At 40.5% G+C, this 16,662-nt stretch overlaps 1 protein-coding gene across 2 annotated transcripts; it reads left to right on the plus strand.

Moving 5' to 3' along the window:
- The first annotated feature begins 143 nt into the window (after positions 1 to 143).
- LOC109477767 (structural maintenance of chromosomes protein 4-like) lies at positions 144 to 15,644 on the plus strand. Of its 2 annotated transcripts, none has more exons than XM_019779124.1 (27): positions 144 to 216; positions 748 to 813; positions 1,643 to 1,809; positions 2,075 to 2,266; positions 3,226 to 3,402; positions 3,865 to 4,029; positions 4,194 to 4,321; positions 4,421 to 4,561; positions 4,785 to 4,935; positions 5,137 to 5,301; positions 5,662 to 5,840; positions 6,254 to 6,362; positions 6,813 to 6,944; positions 7,553 to 7,714; positions 7,912 to 7,952; positions 8,224 to 8,411; positions 8,804 to 8,922; positions 9,137 to 9,250; positions 9,697 to 9,823; positions 10,179 to 10,230; positions 10,374 to 10,511; positions 10,649 to 10,793; positions 11,045 to 11,218; positions 11,749 to 11,931; positions 13,048 to 13,280; positions 14,185 to 14,368; positions 14,797 to 15,644. In XM_019779124.1, the coding sequence occupies exons 2-27, from the start codon at positions 750 to 752 to the stop codon at positions 14,953 to 14,955; spliced, it is 3,789 nt and encodes a 1,262-aa protein (XP_019634683.1). In that variant the 5' UTR covers positions 144 to 216; positions 748 to 749; the 3' UTR covers positions 14,956 to 15,644. The 2 variants fall into 2 exon arrangements, with proteins under 2 accessions (XP_019634683.1, XP_019634684.1); XM_019779125.1 differs by having other exon boundaries at positions 183 to 286.
- The last annotated feature ends 1,018 nt before the right edge of the window (positions 15,645 to 16,662 follow it).

Here is a 16,662-nt window from a genome sequence, read left to right on the forward strand (position 1 = left end):
CATGATTATGTGTTTTGACTATGGAACAGATTTATAGCCGATCGATTTATTTTTTGTAAAAAATTTGTTGTATTTGGGCTTTTTAAAACAGAATATAAACAAAAATGTACCATTTTCACAAACTCAATTTCCCATGATGCTATGCGGTAACGGAATTTAGGCGCCATTTTCGGGTTGACAAAAATATCGGTGAGTGAACATTTCACAACATCCTCGGTAAGTAAACGTAGAATTACATAAGAAGGCACGTTTATAGGTACCTTTAGGACATCTATATTATATATAGGTAAGCTAAATACGTGTAGTTCTAACTGAAAGTGTTCCTGCGTTGTGTAACGACGTCTTTGTTTTCGCTAACCTGACAGGAAGTACTGTAGTTGAGCGAAGTTGATGTTTTGTGTATGCAGACTCGTATGCAGGTCCAAAAATGTACAGGAATACATTACATGAAAACGTTGAAACAAATTTCGTTTGAAAAAGACTTTTGTGAGCTCAACTTCAACTAAAGAGTAACTGTCATTCTCCATTCGTTACTGGAAAAATGGTCTTTGTGGACGTCACAGTTGGAAAAGTCTCACTCAGTCCACAGACATAGACATAAATAATTTTTGATTTGAAAGTCGGCCTGTTTTCTAGTTCTCTCCTAACTTTTTTTAGTTCGGGACACACATCCCCACCGCATTGTGTATGTTGCACTTATTTCGAAGATAAAATTTATCATATGCATTTTTATTATGAATATTACAGAAATGGAAGAGACTACTCCAATGGAGGGGGTTGAGGAGGGAACTGTGCCAGAGCAACCTGAGGAAGGTACGTACTGAATAGACAAAGTAGAGAACTGCCGGGTTGATGGAAAAAGGAGTCCAGTCCGATTGGCGGAAAAAGCAGTCCAGTCCGATTTTGGTTTCTACGAAATTTTACGAAAGACCATAGGCACAATTTTTTCTTGTGTGTGTACTTCTAGTTTCTATGGGTACTTCGCATTTCTATGAGTACTTAGAGTTTCTATGGGTACTTAGAGTTTTTATGACTATTTAGAGTTTGTATGGGAACTTGAATTAGCATATATGACTCACTATATGCCGCCTTAACCCGTAATTCAGGCAGCCTTGGGTGAGGAATAGCGGACAACTGATTTACACCTCTTGGGACCACCCAAAAGTAGTTTCTATACATACAGGACACCTATGTATCCTGGCAACCATAAAGCGATTTAATCAGGCTACTTGCAAGCAGGATTGGCCCTGGAAATCTCGTCAGTTGACCACTTCATCCGCCAATCGGACTGGACTCCTTTTTCCATAAACCCAGAACTGCGAAGTAAAATAACATTATAGGTATGGTAACTTCCAAATTATATTGAATGCAGAGTGATAATCAAAACTGCCCAAGAACTGAAGAAGACCATGCACTCAGGGGACTGCGAAAATCTGGTCTATGTGGACAGGTGGTCACCATAGACAGGATTCTTGATGAATGCTTGTGTCAATGGGGGAAATTACGTAAGGGACCACCAAAAAGTGGACACATAGGCCATTGTGTAGGTTTGACTCACTATCATCACATGAATGTGCTATAAAATTCATTTAAGAAGTACTAAAATATATATTTGTAACATTGCTCTAATCTTTTCTCACAGAGGAGGGCACTGTCATTGACACGGGGGTGCTGCACATCACTGTCCCTCCTCCCCCACCCCCGCCCATGAAGGCAGATGGTACAGGCCCGAGGCTGGTCATCACACACATTGTCAATGAGAACTTCAAGTCCTACGCTGGCAAACAGATTCTGGGACCATTCCATAAGGTAAAGAAGAAACCAGAGATTTGAGAATTCTAGGAAGTATGTATGCAAAACTTGGCTTCCTGAATTCCCCCATGACGACCACAAATACCTTCTGGCTCCCGGTCAGATTCTGAGACATTCATCCTGTCCGAGATTTTGACCTGTCATTCTGCATATCAATTTTTCTCCCAACCCATGTGTTGTCAACCTACTTTGTCTGGAAAGACAGTAACACAAACACACATGTAAGTTGTTAACACTTGTTTACAATTTCTTCCCTATTCAGAGTTTCTCATGCATCGTCGGCCCCAACGGTAGCGGGAAGTCGAACGTGATTGACGCCATGCTGTTTGTGTTCGGATACCGTGCCCAGAAGATCCGCTCCAAGAAGATCTCAGTCCTGATCCACAACTCTGACCAACACAGAGACCTGACCAGCTGTACTGTCAGTGTGCACTTCCAGAAGATACTGGACAAGGTAAGGCTGATACTACCATGAAAGTTCATCTGTGTTGGTAGTTACATGTTTAAAGTTAAAACTTTTGGTCCAACACAAAAAATTCTCTCACCTAGAGCTTTCGACCAGTCACTCTGGTCTTCCTCAGTAGACCACCTTTGACCCAGTGTTGACATCACAAAGAAGCCACGTGACAAGCTTCACCGGGTCGGTCTACTGATGAGGAAGACCAGACTGACTGGTCGAAAGCTCTAGGTGGGAGAATTTTTGTGTTGGACCAAAAGTTTTAACTTTAAACAAGATAAGGCTGATATTAGTATAGATCAAATATATAATAATTATTATATGATCTCCAGATTAGGAGATGCATGCATGGTGTGACCATGATCACACCAAGTCACCTAACAGCACACATGTTCATTCTAACTGTGAGCTGTGACAGCATGCTAGAGCAACATGAAGTGTCAGGGCCTGCAGTCTGCAAGACTAAACTGTGGGCAGTATGGACTTCTTATAATCTGCAAATTACAATACTTGTATGGCAATAAGTTTCTTTATTTGATGTCAGTCAGTATGTATGAAATAAGCATACATTCCTCTACCTATTATTACAATTTCTTACTGTTTGTAGCTATGACACTAGAACGTGAAAGTGGATATTACTCATATGATTGTATGACGTAACTTACTCTCAGGTATATTGTGCCAGGGTTTAATTCTATCTAAGTTTCATACCATGATTACACATGCCTGGTGACCTCCTACCACATAGGGCACACTGGGTCAAAATCAACTTAAACCCAATTTCTGCCAGTGCACTTTTCAATTCTTGCTGCTAAGGACAAGATACATACAAACTCTGGGTCCCAGTGCCACCCAAAACAATACTTCCATCTCAGAAGTAATTATGTAACTGACAGCAGAAGAAATTATGTTCCCTGTCTGAACACCCTTGACAAACAAATTTCTGTTTGCTCCAGCCTGGCGATGATTTTGAGGTTGTCCCTGGCAGCAAGTTCGTTGTCTCCCGTACTGCCAACAAGGACAACACGTCTGCGTACTACGTGGACGGGCGGAGGATGCAGTTTAAGGAAGTTGCTGCCCTGCTGCGTGGACACGGCATTGACCTGGACCATAATAGGTTCCTCATCCTGCAGGTAAGTATGTCTATTATGCTGCTATATCAACACATGTCTGTTACTCTGATAACACTACAGTAATTTTGTCTATCTATATCCTTGGAATACCACCTGAATATGCAAGTTAGTGCAGGCTGCAGGCATTTCTGATGTCTACCAGCACCTAACCTGCACTGGTCCATGTACTGGGTTTGTATACACAGGTACAAATGTAGGTGTATGTATTTTTATTTGCTACATTGACTGTCATCACTTAAAAAAATAATGGCAATGGATAATCTGAACAGCTTTTACTGATAGTATGATCTATACTTTCTAAATTCTGAGTATAATTCCTAAATTCTGAGTTAAAATTTGTCTGGTGCAGGATACAGAGGGTATTTGGACCCAGCCCAGATTTCAAGCCAGGACCTCTTGAATGCAACACAAGCTAGCCAAAGTCTAGGACTTTGAATAATCACTGTAATTTTCCCCTGACAGGGAGAGGTAGAACAGATCTCCATGATGAAGCCCAAGGCTCAGACAGAGCATGATGAGGGGATGTTGGAGTATCTGGAGGACATCATCGGCAGCTCGCGCTTCAAGCAACCCATCGAACAGCTGGATAAAGCCGTGGAGGAACTCAACGAACAGAGGGGAGAGAAGGTAAGGAACGGTTTTAAGCAAAGAAAGCAGTACCAGTATGTAACATTTTAAAGTCTTTGCTATGAGTATGACTCTGCCGTGGATCAAACTCACAACCTACTGAGTGCAGGGCAAATTTAGGAATTAAACTTCTAAAAAGTAAGTTGATGATGTTTTCTCCACAGTTGAATCGTGTAAAAGCAGTGGAGAAGGAGAAGGATGAGCTGGAGGGGTCTAAGAATGAAGCCATGGCCTGGCTGGCTGCAGAAAATGAAGTCACCATCAGGAAGCACAAGTTGTACCAGGTCTACATGTAAGTACACAAGCAGGGAAAAATTACTATCATGTTCTCTATCTCTATCAATCTGATCACTTAGAATTTCTTAATGATGATATGTCTCTCTCTCCTAAGCCATGAGTGCACAGCTAATCAGAAGCTGGCAGAAGCAAAGGTGGCAGAGATTAAAGAAGGGATGGCAGGAACAGACGAGGAACTACAGAAACTGGAGGAAGAAAAGAAGGCCAAAACAAAGGACAGCAAGAAGGCCAACAAGTCAGTCATTCTTTACTGCTGTTTTATTCCAAGTGTTCAGCCCATTTGAAACATTTGAGAGAACCCTATATATATGTTGTCAAAAACATATTGCCATACATGTAACTTGTTTAAAGTTAGATATTTTGTTTCAGAGCTTCCGTCCAGTCACTCTGGTCTTCTTCAAGGAACAAGTACTAGTCTCACTGGATTAGTCAAGTTTAAAAATCTTAATCTTTTGTAGGGCACTTGAGAAACTCCAGAACGAGTGTACAGAAAACAAGGAGAAGTTCTCTGAGTTTGAACGTCAAGACGTGAAGCTTCGAGAGGACCTGAAACACGGCAAGAGCAAGGATAAGAAACTCAGGGCCTCCCTGGAGTCGGAGAAAAAGAAGGTACGTTCCCTTCTGGAGCAAGGTTTGCTGTCGATCTTGGTACTTTTTTTACTTGTAGATCTAGATCTAGAGGTTTGGTGCTTGAGGCTTAGGCCTAGGAAAATTGACTTTTAGGTTATTAGGTTCTGCTGGGGATTCGAACCCAGAACCACTAAGTCAACAGTCCTAACCACAAAACCACCTTGCCACCTTTTTTCCTAGCTGGAGGAACTGCGCCTGGTGCCTGGCAAGAGTGAGAAGGAGATAGAAGAACAGACCAAGAAAATTGAACACCTGGAGAAGAAACAGAAGGTGGAGGAAGAAAAGGTTGCCGAGGTCATGGCCAGCCTTAAAACTGAGACTCAGGGACTGCAGAAGGAAAAGGAGGTTAGTACTGACACAGAAGCACCTCCTAGCACTTGGCAGCAAAACTGCAGACAGGTCTCAAGGGCTGCAGAATTAAATTTTTCAATTGTGTTATATTTTCAAATAAATTATATTATCCAAAATGAACTTTTAATACATGTACATACATACTACAAGTCTTAACATTACCGAAAGTGTCCTGTCCCCTGTATAATGGTACGGTCCAAAAAATGGTCGGTTATTCTAATAACCGACCACTTTTGAGGTTACGGCCTGATAACCTGTGGGAAATGAAGCCTTCTGATTGGTCAACGACTTCTGGCTATATGATATGCATTATAAACCTGCAGTAACAATCTTCCCTTATTTGGACTTCTGTAGGAAAAAGAGACTGTCCTGATGGGTCTACAGAAGGATCTGAATGAGACCAAGTCCAAGACAGCCGTGGCCCAGTCGGAGCTGGACATCTACCTCAGTCGCTATGACAACGCTGTCAGTCAGCTGCAGGGGGCAGAGCAGAACCTGGACACTGCAGTCAACACTCTCAAGGACAGGAAAAGGTAAGATATAAGATAACAGTGGAATAGTGAATAAAAGAAGACATTTGTAGACAGAAATTCAGGTGGCTGAATTGTGGTTTGAATTTGTGTCTCTGTCCTATTATATTAGGTACAGTTTACAGTGGGTGGGAGGCAATTATTACAGTTGATTGATAGGGTGGTCACCCAGAATGTGCCGGATGGGGGTAATTGGGCACTATGAGGAGATATTCAGGAAGTGGTGTAATATTGATTGAATTGCACCATTCAATCCCCTCCACTGTTCCAGTACATTCAAGAAAACTCAAAACACTTTCCAGAGGTCTGGAATCACTGATTTCTTGTTGATCATTGTGAGGCATGAATGCAGTAAGGCAGTTATCTAGATATGAAGAGAATAAGGAAGAAATGTGACCTTAATGATTGGTTTCCAGTGGCATCAAGGACGTGGAGAAGCGTATCCCAGAGTGTGAGAAGGAACTACAGAAAGCCAGGACTGACCTGGAGAAAGTCACAAAGGATGAGGCAGAGGTGGCACAGGAGGTCTGTATGACTTAGTGTTACTTGATTCCTTTCATAAGCACCTCCTAGCACATTGCAGCAGAACTGCATACAAGCTTAGGCATAGTTTACCATCAGTAACAAACAGGTAACAAATTTTTTGAATGATAAAAGGACTTCAGAAACATTTCATAGATTTTTACCTTCGTTACCTTTGTGTACAAAGGTATTGTTTTTTTTTGTGTTTCCTGATGTGTTTGTACAGTTGAGTAACAGCTCACGGGTGGGAAGAATTCCCTAACCACAGACCATAAAAGGTCAGATACAGGAAGTTAGGTCCTGATTCAAGGTGCCAGAGGAAAAATTTTTAGGGAAAGCAGAAACGATAATGCACAGCACAGGAATTAAATTACCAAAAAGTAATATTTTACACAGGTATGAAATCTCTGATTTCTTATTTTACATTTAAAAAAGATATATGTCTACTTTCAGTTGAGAAAATGCCGTATGAAGGTGGAAGACGCCCGAAGCTCCATGCAGGCACAAAGGAGTCGTGGGAAGGTTCTGGAGGCTCTCATGCTACAGAAGCAGTCTGGGAAGATACCCGGCATCTTTGGGAGACTGGTCAGTTAAGTCAGATACAAACTTGTATATGGAGAGTGGAAACTACTGTAAATTGTGATACTCTCAAAGTTCACCCCCTTATTGCGAATTCATGACACCGTGAATACATCCTTGTTTAACCACAGAATTGTTTCAACCACACTTTCGAAACGCGGTGGAAACCTCTCTTCCCTTCCCTCTACAAAATAAAACCACCACGGAAGTTACACAATTTACACGTACAGTATTGCTACAATGTATGGACATGATCACATGCCGTCTGGTTCAGATAACTTTGAAGTACTTAATACTGTATTTCTTTTATACTTCAAATTTTTCTAAGGACCTGCAATGTAACCCATAGATGGAAACAAAGTCCAATACCAATTGGAATGATTCTCCACTTTTGAGGATTTTTGAGGAACTTATTTGCCAGGTTGATTGATTAGTTATTTTATCGACGAATGCCAATGATTTGCAGATAAAAATAGATGAAAAAACAAATTCCAATACTAATTGAATTCCCTAGAATGATTCTCCACTTTTGAGATTTTTGAGAAACCTATTTGCCAGGTTGATTGAATGGTTATTTTATTGGCGAATGCCTATGATTTTTGCGGTGTCATCAGGGTGACCTAGGAGCCATCGATGATAAGTACGACGTAGCGATCTCCACGGCGTGTGGCAACCTGGACACCATCCTGGTAGACACCATGGACACGGCTCAGAAGTGTGTCAACTTCCTCAAGAAGGCCGACATCGGCAGGGCTAAGTTCCTGGGTCTGGACCAGGTAAGTCTGTTTACCTTCAAGTCATAAACACCACCTAGCACTTCATAGGAGAATTGCAGGCAAGCCTGCGGAGAGGAGGACATTGGAAAGGCAACAGGTAGTACATGTAATTGATAGATACTTGAAAACAAGCAGTAGTTTGAGCATTAATAATTGTAAGTTTTTATTTGAATGACATGACTTCTTCTCTATTTCAGCAACAAAGGTACAGGGCAAGTTGCCAGAACAAGATCAAGACGTAAGTTTTCATACATTTAATTTATACACTAATTGAATGTCAACTTAGGCATAGTTCCAAAAGCATCAGGTGCTAACTTCAATACCCATACAATGTTTTAATCTTTGTCCACTTTCAGTGCTAAACTTTTGTCTTTGTGGTAGAATTAACACATTTTTAGTGAATAAAAAATGTGAACAGGTTCTAGACTTGAGTATAAATAAATTATTGATGGATATACAAAATTAATGATGCCACCCTGAAACTTAAAACTTGTCCACACTTCCTTTAGTCCAGAGAACATCCCCCGTCTGTTTGACCTTGTGAAGGTGAAAGATGAGAAGGTCCTGCCTGCGTTTTACTATGCCCTGCGTGACACCCTGGTGGCAGATAACCTGGATCAGGCCACGCGATGTGCCTTCCAGGGCAGCCAGCGCTACCGGGTGGTCACACTCACAGGACAGATCATCGACGTGGCAGGTATAACGTGCATCCTGATTCCTGACACAGTCTTAGTAGTTTCATGTTTGACTTTGAGTAGTCTGTGTTGCACAATCTCTAATGCCGAATGACCCTCAGAACTTGGCCATTGACCTCTAACTTGAGAGAACATCCCATTCCCAGAACTACCAATAGGAGCTCAGGATTCTTTATCACTATAGGAAAATCAGTCCAATAGGAGCTCAGGATTCTTTATCATTCAGGATTAGTGATGCATACCTAAACCCAATTTTAGCCGGACTTCTTGACGTTTAGGTTTTTTTGGACTTGAACCTAAACATTCTTACAAGTCTGGATCCAAGTCCAGTGAACCGGTATGCATCACTATTCAGGATTTAGACAAATTTTCATCTCCTGTTTATTTTCTGTAGGAACTATGACTGGAGGTGGTACTAAGGTAATTAAAGGCAGGATGGGGTCCTCTGTTGTCAGTGACTTCGACCCTAGGGAAGTGGAGAACATGGAGAACAAGCTTGCACGACTGTCTCAGGTGAGGCATATATATTATTACTTACTTAGTCCTCTTATATGTTATAGATAGAGGAATTTATAATTCAGTTTTTTTCTTTTCGTATAACTGGTAAACCACCTATATAGTATAGGATGTGTAACACCCAACTGCAAGGTTTGATCCACTCACACTGGGAAGGACCCCTAGCCTTGAGCTAAAAATGGTTGCTAACACTCTGGTATCATACATACAGGAAGCCCAGCAGCTGAAGGAGAGGAAACACGGCCTGGAGGAGACTGTACAACGTTTGGAGAGGGAACTCACCAAGATTAAAATGGACCAGAAGAAGTTTGACATGGACATCAAGGTTAACCATCAATCTTTCCCTGTTCTTAAGTCCATGTGAAAAGTTTCAGGAGAAAGGATGAATGTCAAGTTCATTTTCATCTATTATATTATGATGTTACTGTAAATCATGAAACTTTTGCAGTGGCATTACTATATTACCTGTCCACCATGAATTCTTAACTCAGAATACATGTATATACTTTGAAATTGTCTCAACTGAAAATTTAAAACATGTGAAAACGTTCCTCCTTTCCTTATACTGTGAAAGAAAATTACGATTTATGTTCAAATTTATGAAAGATACATGACAATGATGAAGATGATAGGGAATGGTATAAAACTTAGTTTGTTACCTGTATAGTCTCTAGCATTTCTGCAGTTCTTTTGTAATCTGCTAGGGGCACTGCATCCCTACAGTTTAGTACTAATACTCACAACCAGAACCAAACCCTTGTGTACATGTAGGCCCTGACAGAACAGGAGGTGACCCTGAAGCAGCAGGTTACAGAACTACAGCAGCAGGTCAAGGAGGCAGAACCAGACAAGGCACAACAAGCCAGGCTGGAGAAAACTCTGGCTGCTCACAAGAAAGGTCAATAGTGACAAGACTTTTTACTTCTTGGGGGGTGAGATTGACAGGCAGAATGATGGGTCAAAAGGTCAGACACAAGAAATAGGGTGAACTTAAGAGTAGGTTGACAGCAAGTGGGTTGGGTAAATATTGACAGGCATAATGACAGGTTAAAAGGTCAGGCACAGGAAATGTGGTGAACTTCATATTGTTAGTAGGTTGACAGCATGTTGGTATGAGGAAGATTGACTGTTAGAATGACAGCTCTAATTTAATTAAAGGACACAGGTAATGGGACAAATACTTCTGGATGTCTAAAACGTAAGATTCTTATGAGATGTTGACATCTGCTTTTTGGCTTTTTGTCTTTTCACAGAATATGAAAAAGCTGCAGAGGCATCTTCAAAAGTGGAGGCGGAAGTACAAAGGTAGGAACTTGTATGACTTTTTTTATTACAAGGAAAGCTGAACATGGTCATCTAGTTATCATTTAATGTTTGTTTGATTGAAAAGTGTTTTGATTTAATTTTAACAGAATATAAATGAATTTTTTGACACCATGTACGAACAGCCTTCACAAGAAGATCATGGACATCAGTAACAGTAAGATGAAGTCAGCCCAGGACAAGTTGGACCAGGTCAACAAGGAAATTGACGAGGCCAACGCAGCAGTCACCAAGGCCAAGGTCGCCAACAAAACTGCTAAAAGGTCTGAAAAAGTGTTTTCAGTGTTATAAAATTGATAGCTATTACTTTTTGTTTGAACCTTACTATGAACCTTTTACAAAAACAGCTTTCTCCTAGTAAAAGAGAGTGAAGGAATCTTGTCTTTTATTCCTCCTTCAGAAACATCACCAAAACTGAGGAGAAGATTGGGAAGCTGGAGAAGGATATAGAAGACAACAAGACGGCCATCGATCAGTTCGAGGCAGACTTCTCCCAACTAGAAGAGAAGGCTACAGAGGTCTTGAACCTCTTCACAGAGTCCAAGGTATGTCTTCATGATCAGTAGTTCTTACATCTTAGAAACTGCACAAGTCCCCCTTAAGACTTTTAGTATGTATTTTGATTTTTATTCTTTGGAGATATTGAATGTTATCTTACATTTTAAGAACGATTTGCTAGTAATGAACCGAAAGCTACTCAATTCAGACTCTAAGTTTGCAATGTGGTATCTGATAAAGATATCTGATGGAGATTTCAAAGAAGATTTCCTCAACCCTTTAAAATTGTGCTTCCCAGGAAAAGATGCAGGAAGTGGAGGCAGTAGTAGCAGACATTAAGAAGGAGCTGGACAGTCTGGAGGCCAAACAGAATGAGCTGAAGAGTGCTCATGTGGACATCAGGCACCAACTGGAGGAAAAAGTTAATGCAGTCAAAGAGAACCAGGGCAAGATCAAGTACTGGAAAAAGGAGGTAAACGATTTATAGAGTACAACACGGTGTGTTCTGTATCAATCGGGGTACCAGCCTGACCGCAGGTTGGATTTCCCAAGGGCTGAAGGGCAGAATACATCGTGTTGTATCTTATTTATGTCATACCCACCTGAATAAACACAGATTTCGATGCAAACTGTGCAAAAATTTGGTGTCCCAGGTAGGAAGCAAAAGATTGTAACAACATCAATTCCAACATCTGAATCGGGTATTCAAATTGTTTAAAGCCGCACACACGAAACATGTTCCAATGTATTAATTTCTATGGAACTTTTGGAAGCCTGTGTGATAACTGTTATGGCTAGACATGACAAGCTGAAACACCCGTAACAAACATTACCGCAGCCCAGGTATGGCATTAAGTGGAGTGAATTGTTCTGTAAATGCCTAGCCCAAGGACATAACGTCTAGCAAGAAACGTCAGAAATAGAACCCACCAACCCTTAATTCTCATTCATGCTGGTCTTGTCAGCCACTCAATGCCACAATGAATTTTTTCCCTCCCATAGATAGAGAAGATGGTTCTGCATGAGGTTGATGATGAGAAGGCCCCGCGTGAGCTGCAGGAGCTGACAGAAGAGGAGATCAGTGCCATCAACGCACAGCAGCTACAGTTTGAGATCACCGTACAGGAGGAGAAACAAGCAGAGTTCAAACCTAACATGGCTGCCATCAACGAGTACAGGAAAAAGGTAGGGCTTGGGGAAAACATGTTGTGTTTCCTGTTTTCCGCCCGACCCTAGAAAAAAATGAGGACCCTAGCCTTTTTTGGAGGGTGGATCCCTGCAAGGTATTTTTTCGAGCTGATCGAACTTTTCTAGCTACATGATCTGACACCTGATGTAATGTTGTACAATTGGTTTTCCAATATTGACCTTGAAAATAGAAGTGTCCTCATGCAAGTTTCACTTTTTATAAACTGTTGTATAAGTTGGATCACAGGTTGAATCCCTAAGCCTTAAGATTGCCAAAGTCTTTTTTGGTGGTCCACTGGTAGCAAGGCCATAAAATTTTCAACCTGACATTTGGATTTCAAACATTCTGATTCTAAACATATTAGGCCTAAGAAAAATAAAATGTTCAGGTTCCTAACTGGCCAAAGCAAAACCTGCAGATCTACATTCTGAAGTTTTTTTCTGCAGATTCCTTGATAACCTACATGTACATGTAGATGCATTTCCAGGGTCGATGATGAGGTAGTAAAAGGTCTGAGCCACATTCTGTTTCCATGTCAACACAGTCACATGATCATTCCCACCATGCTTTGTGGCATAGGTGCTGGGTTTTTAAGTTCAATGCCCAGCATGCCATTTAAGCAAACAGCAATCCTACACATGCCAACTCCATATTAACACAGTTCTGTGGTGAGCCAATGGCAGGACTGTATGGAGGAGGCTGTACATTTCAACAGGGTGGTCCTGTGATTGGCCGTGGTTGCTTTTGTGGCATGATCATAAACTGCAAGTCTGAGACCCCAAAAAAGAAAAAAAATACCTTACGGTTTTTTGCATCAACCTCTGGCAAGGCATTAAAATTTTTTATCAGACAGCTAAATTTATCTGCCTTTTAAACGTAATTTCATGTATTTTCAGCGGAACATTTTTATTAGATTAGGTGAATTATCTGTCCCTTTTCCACAAGCAATCAGACAATGGTACTGGAAACAGCCCTAGTCCTGATGCATTTCAGTTTTACATTGTAAAACCGTATAAATATGTTGGATTACTTCAGCCAAGGTCTATGAAAATGAGAGAATCCCTACCTAACAACCTAGGTTTTTTAAAATATCAGAATTTATTCCATTTCAGGAGCAAATGTACCTGAAGCGTGTCTCAGAACTTGATGAGATCACGAGTCGACGTGACCAGCAGCGGAAGGCCTTCGAGGACCTCCGTAAGCAGCGGCTGGATGAGTTCATGGCAGGGTTCGGAGTCATCACTAACAAGCTGAAGGAGATGTACCAGATGATCACACTGGGCGGAGATGCTGAGCTGGAACTGGTGGACAGTCTGGACCCCTTCTCAGAGGGGATCGTCTTCAGGTACACAAGCAGTGTACAAAATACTTTTTGAACCAGGTTGCCCAGTGCCCAGTGGGCAACCTACACATGTACGGCAAAAATTAGGTTGCCCATCAGAATTTCAGGTTGCCCCACCTATAAGTTACTACTTTCCTCAAATTAAGTAATGTTACATACATAAGCCTTTGACAATATTTCTAACAGCCTTTAGTTAACTGATACTAGTAATAGCCATTAATACTAGTACCTAAAATTAAAAAGCATTTGCTGGATACAGTGGTGCAAGCCAAGTAGGCATGATTTGGAGGGGTCGCAGTCTTAAAATTCAGGTGGCACACTGGGCTACCTATTTTCAAAAATAGGTTGCCCCTTGTAAAATTTGGTTGCCCCGGGGCAACTGGGCAATCAGGTATTTTGCACGCTGACAAGGAAGACTTAGATAACAGACCCATCTTTTCCCAAACGTGTCAACTTAGTGAGCATAGGAGAATCACAATGTCAAAACTTTCAATAAAAAGGATAAACATAAGACAGAAATAATTGAGTCCTCTAAATTACTAAATATGCCAGTACTGTAGTTGTGAGTAGTAACCTCTTGCTTTATGCAGTATATCTTCAAGGCCTTTAATGTTTAAGAAAAGTATTACAAAGTTGTATGTAGTTTTCATCTACGAGTATTTTAGAAGACAGCTGAAATATCTACTTTGCAAAGAAATTAATGTGGTTGATTTAAAACAGTAAGACATTATTTACCACATTTCTTGTTATCAGACTTTTTTGTCTTAAAGATGTATTGCTTGCTCTTTTTTTAACTAAATTTGCTACTGAATCTTATAGAAGATGCATGCAACTCAACTACCACTAATTTCCTATTGTGTCAGCAGGAAGGCATATTTAACACTCTTTCTTGTAACCACAACCTTAGTGTTCGACCTCCCAAGAAGAGCTGGAAGAACATCTCCAACCTGTCAGGAGGAGAGAAGACCCTGAGTTCCCTGGCCCTGGTGTTTGCCCTGCACCACTACAAGCCCACTCCTCTGTATGTCATGGACGAGATCGATGCAGCTCTGGACTTCAAGAACGTGTCTATTGTGGCCAGCTATATCAAGGTACTGTTTTTTATTTCATTCTTTTTTTAAAAGCACTTATTATTGATAAGTTATACCACCTCTACATAAGGACCACCTGGCCTATATGTGATCACAATTTTTTGACAGCATTTTCTTGATCCCCCAAGTGGTCTTCAGCTAAATTGACTGCGTATGTTTTTACCATCATGATAATATGAATTTACATCCACATGGTACTGTCTTGTAGTTTTGCCCTTAAACCTTTTAAACCTATGATTGTAAGAGTAGTAGACATGTGATATAGTTTTGAATTGAGTTGAATAAACATGGGTGAAACATCATGACCAGTAGATAAAATTCCAAGGTTGTGTGTAAAGCTAAGAGGCTGAGTATATTTTGTGTGTAAAGTTAGACAATTTTACGTACAAATCTGAACATCTGCAATGGTCCCTCGTGCTGTTTTCCAGGAACGTACCAAGAATGCACAGTTCATCATCATCTCACTCCGTAACAACATGTTTGAGCTGGCTGACCGCCTGGTCGGGATCTACAAGACCAACAACAGCACCAAAAGTGTCGCTATCGACCCAGCTGTCATATCTGAGAGGGCAGCAGCCGTGGCATGATAACCTCATTTTCAGAGTGAAAAGGCTACTATCACTCTACTAACGCAAAAAAGGCTACTACCCTGCACTAGCCTTGATAGTAGCCTTTTTCACTTTTTGTGGTAAGATCTCATGGTCCCTTCCCAGGCAAAAAAACTTAACCTACACAAAGTCTACCTGCCAGTCATTTGAACCTTTTTTGCAGATTTTGAAAAGACGCACTGACTGGCCAAACCTCACAAGTGATTGGACTGCAGAGGTTTGAGGTCATCCAATCAGCAGAGGCCCTGTTGAATGCATTAGCTCATCAAGTAATGTCATCACCTGGTGCATAGAAATTCTTTAGGTCCAGTATTTTTGTCAGGGAAGCGACTGAAAGAGCTGAGAGATGGCTTCCAGGCTACTCCAGCACTATGTACATTATCATTGGTTACAACTCTGTGTAATCTGTCTGTGACTTTTACATACATGTCAAGTCCTGTCCAACTCCTTCCTGACAAACTTTTAAACTATTCTGGATATAATTTTGTAGATGTTAGAAATATGTAAAAATCATTGCAAATGATTTGAACTACAAGTATTGGAGATAATTTTCCAACATGGACCAGTTGTATGTGCCATTACTGTTTTGTCCTTACTGTTAACTTTCTACTTATAACTTTTTTCTTTTGTTTGCTGTAAAATGAGTGACTGCTATGTGATGTTTATTATTAGTATTATATAAGGCAAATAAAAAAATGTGTGAACTGAGAATGTTTTTCTGTATTTTATCACATCAAGAGCATCAGTACTTTGTACTTGTAGACAATGTATTTTACGTACCAACATCGATATTGGCGTGTTCAGAGGATGTCAATTTGGCCTATCGGGAGCACAAATAATACAAACTGAATACAGTCAGAAAAAACACGATCCCATGTCAGAATGCAACAGTCTTTACTTGCAACAACATCGCATCAAGCATGTGTTTTACCACTGCAGGCAGATTACATTCTTACACAGGTCAATAGCCTTGTACTGCACGCCTAAGAATAACAAAACAGTCTAAAACAACATGTACATGTATTTGCATTCAGTTAGCCGAGCTATTTCAAATCAAAATTGATAACGATAGTTTAGTGAGTCAGCAACAACAGCTAACTACATGCACTGTTACCCAAAATACATTTGTATGCCACTGATACATTTTTAATCAACTTGTACACGCGTTATGCCATGCATTTGTAGCTCTAATGTGACAGATAAAAAGTCAAACAAGCCTCGGCATAGCAGAATATGGATATACAATTAAACCCAAATTGCAACACAGAACAACAATGCTGCAAGTCTACATGTTTAAACATGGCTCTTAATAGCAATGATAATGGATATATTCACATATTGCACAGATACATTTACAGTTACATGGTACTTCAATTTCACACATTTAAAGCAATGTTCTATGAGCGACTGCATGTATGTTTGTAAATCTGAACAGGTTGAATTTGCATCATATTTTAGCTGTTGTCTCTAGCTGGCAGTGCGTGTGAATGTGACAAATATGTATTTGTAAAATTTTCTGTGTACCTGACATTCAGGCTTGCCAGCATGCAATAGGTCAAGCCATCATTCTGAAGAAATGGTTAAGTATATTTATTGTAAGGTGTTGGAAATATGTCTATATTTACTGCGTATCAAAGTACTGCTTTGGATGGCTCAACTGTGAATTTGTGTATCTGATTGTCCTTA

The sequence above is a fragment of the Branchiostoma belcheri genome, unplaced genomic scaffold (genome assembly GCF_001625305.1).
Source record: "Branchiostoma belcheri isolate BF01 breed outbred unplaced genomic scaffold, Haploidv18h27 scaffold41, whole genome shotgun sequence".
In the NCBI taxonomy this organism is placed as follows: domain Eukaryota; kingdom Metazoa; phylum Chordata; class Leptocardii; order Amphioxiformes; family Branchiostomatidae; genus Branchiostoma; species Branchiostoma belcheri.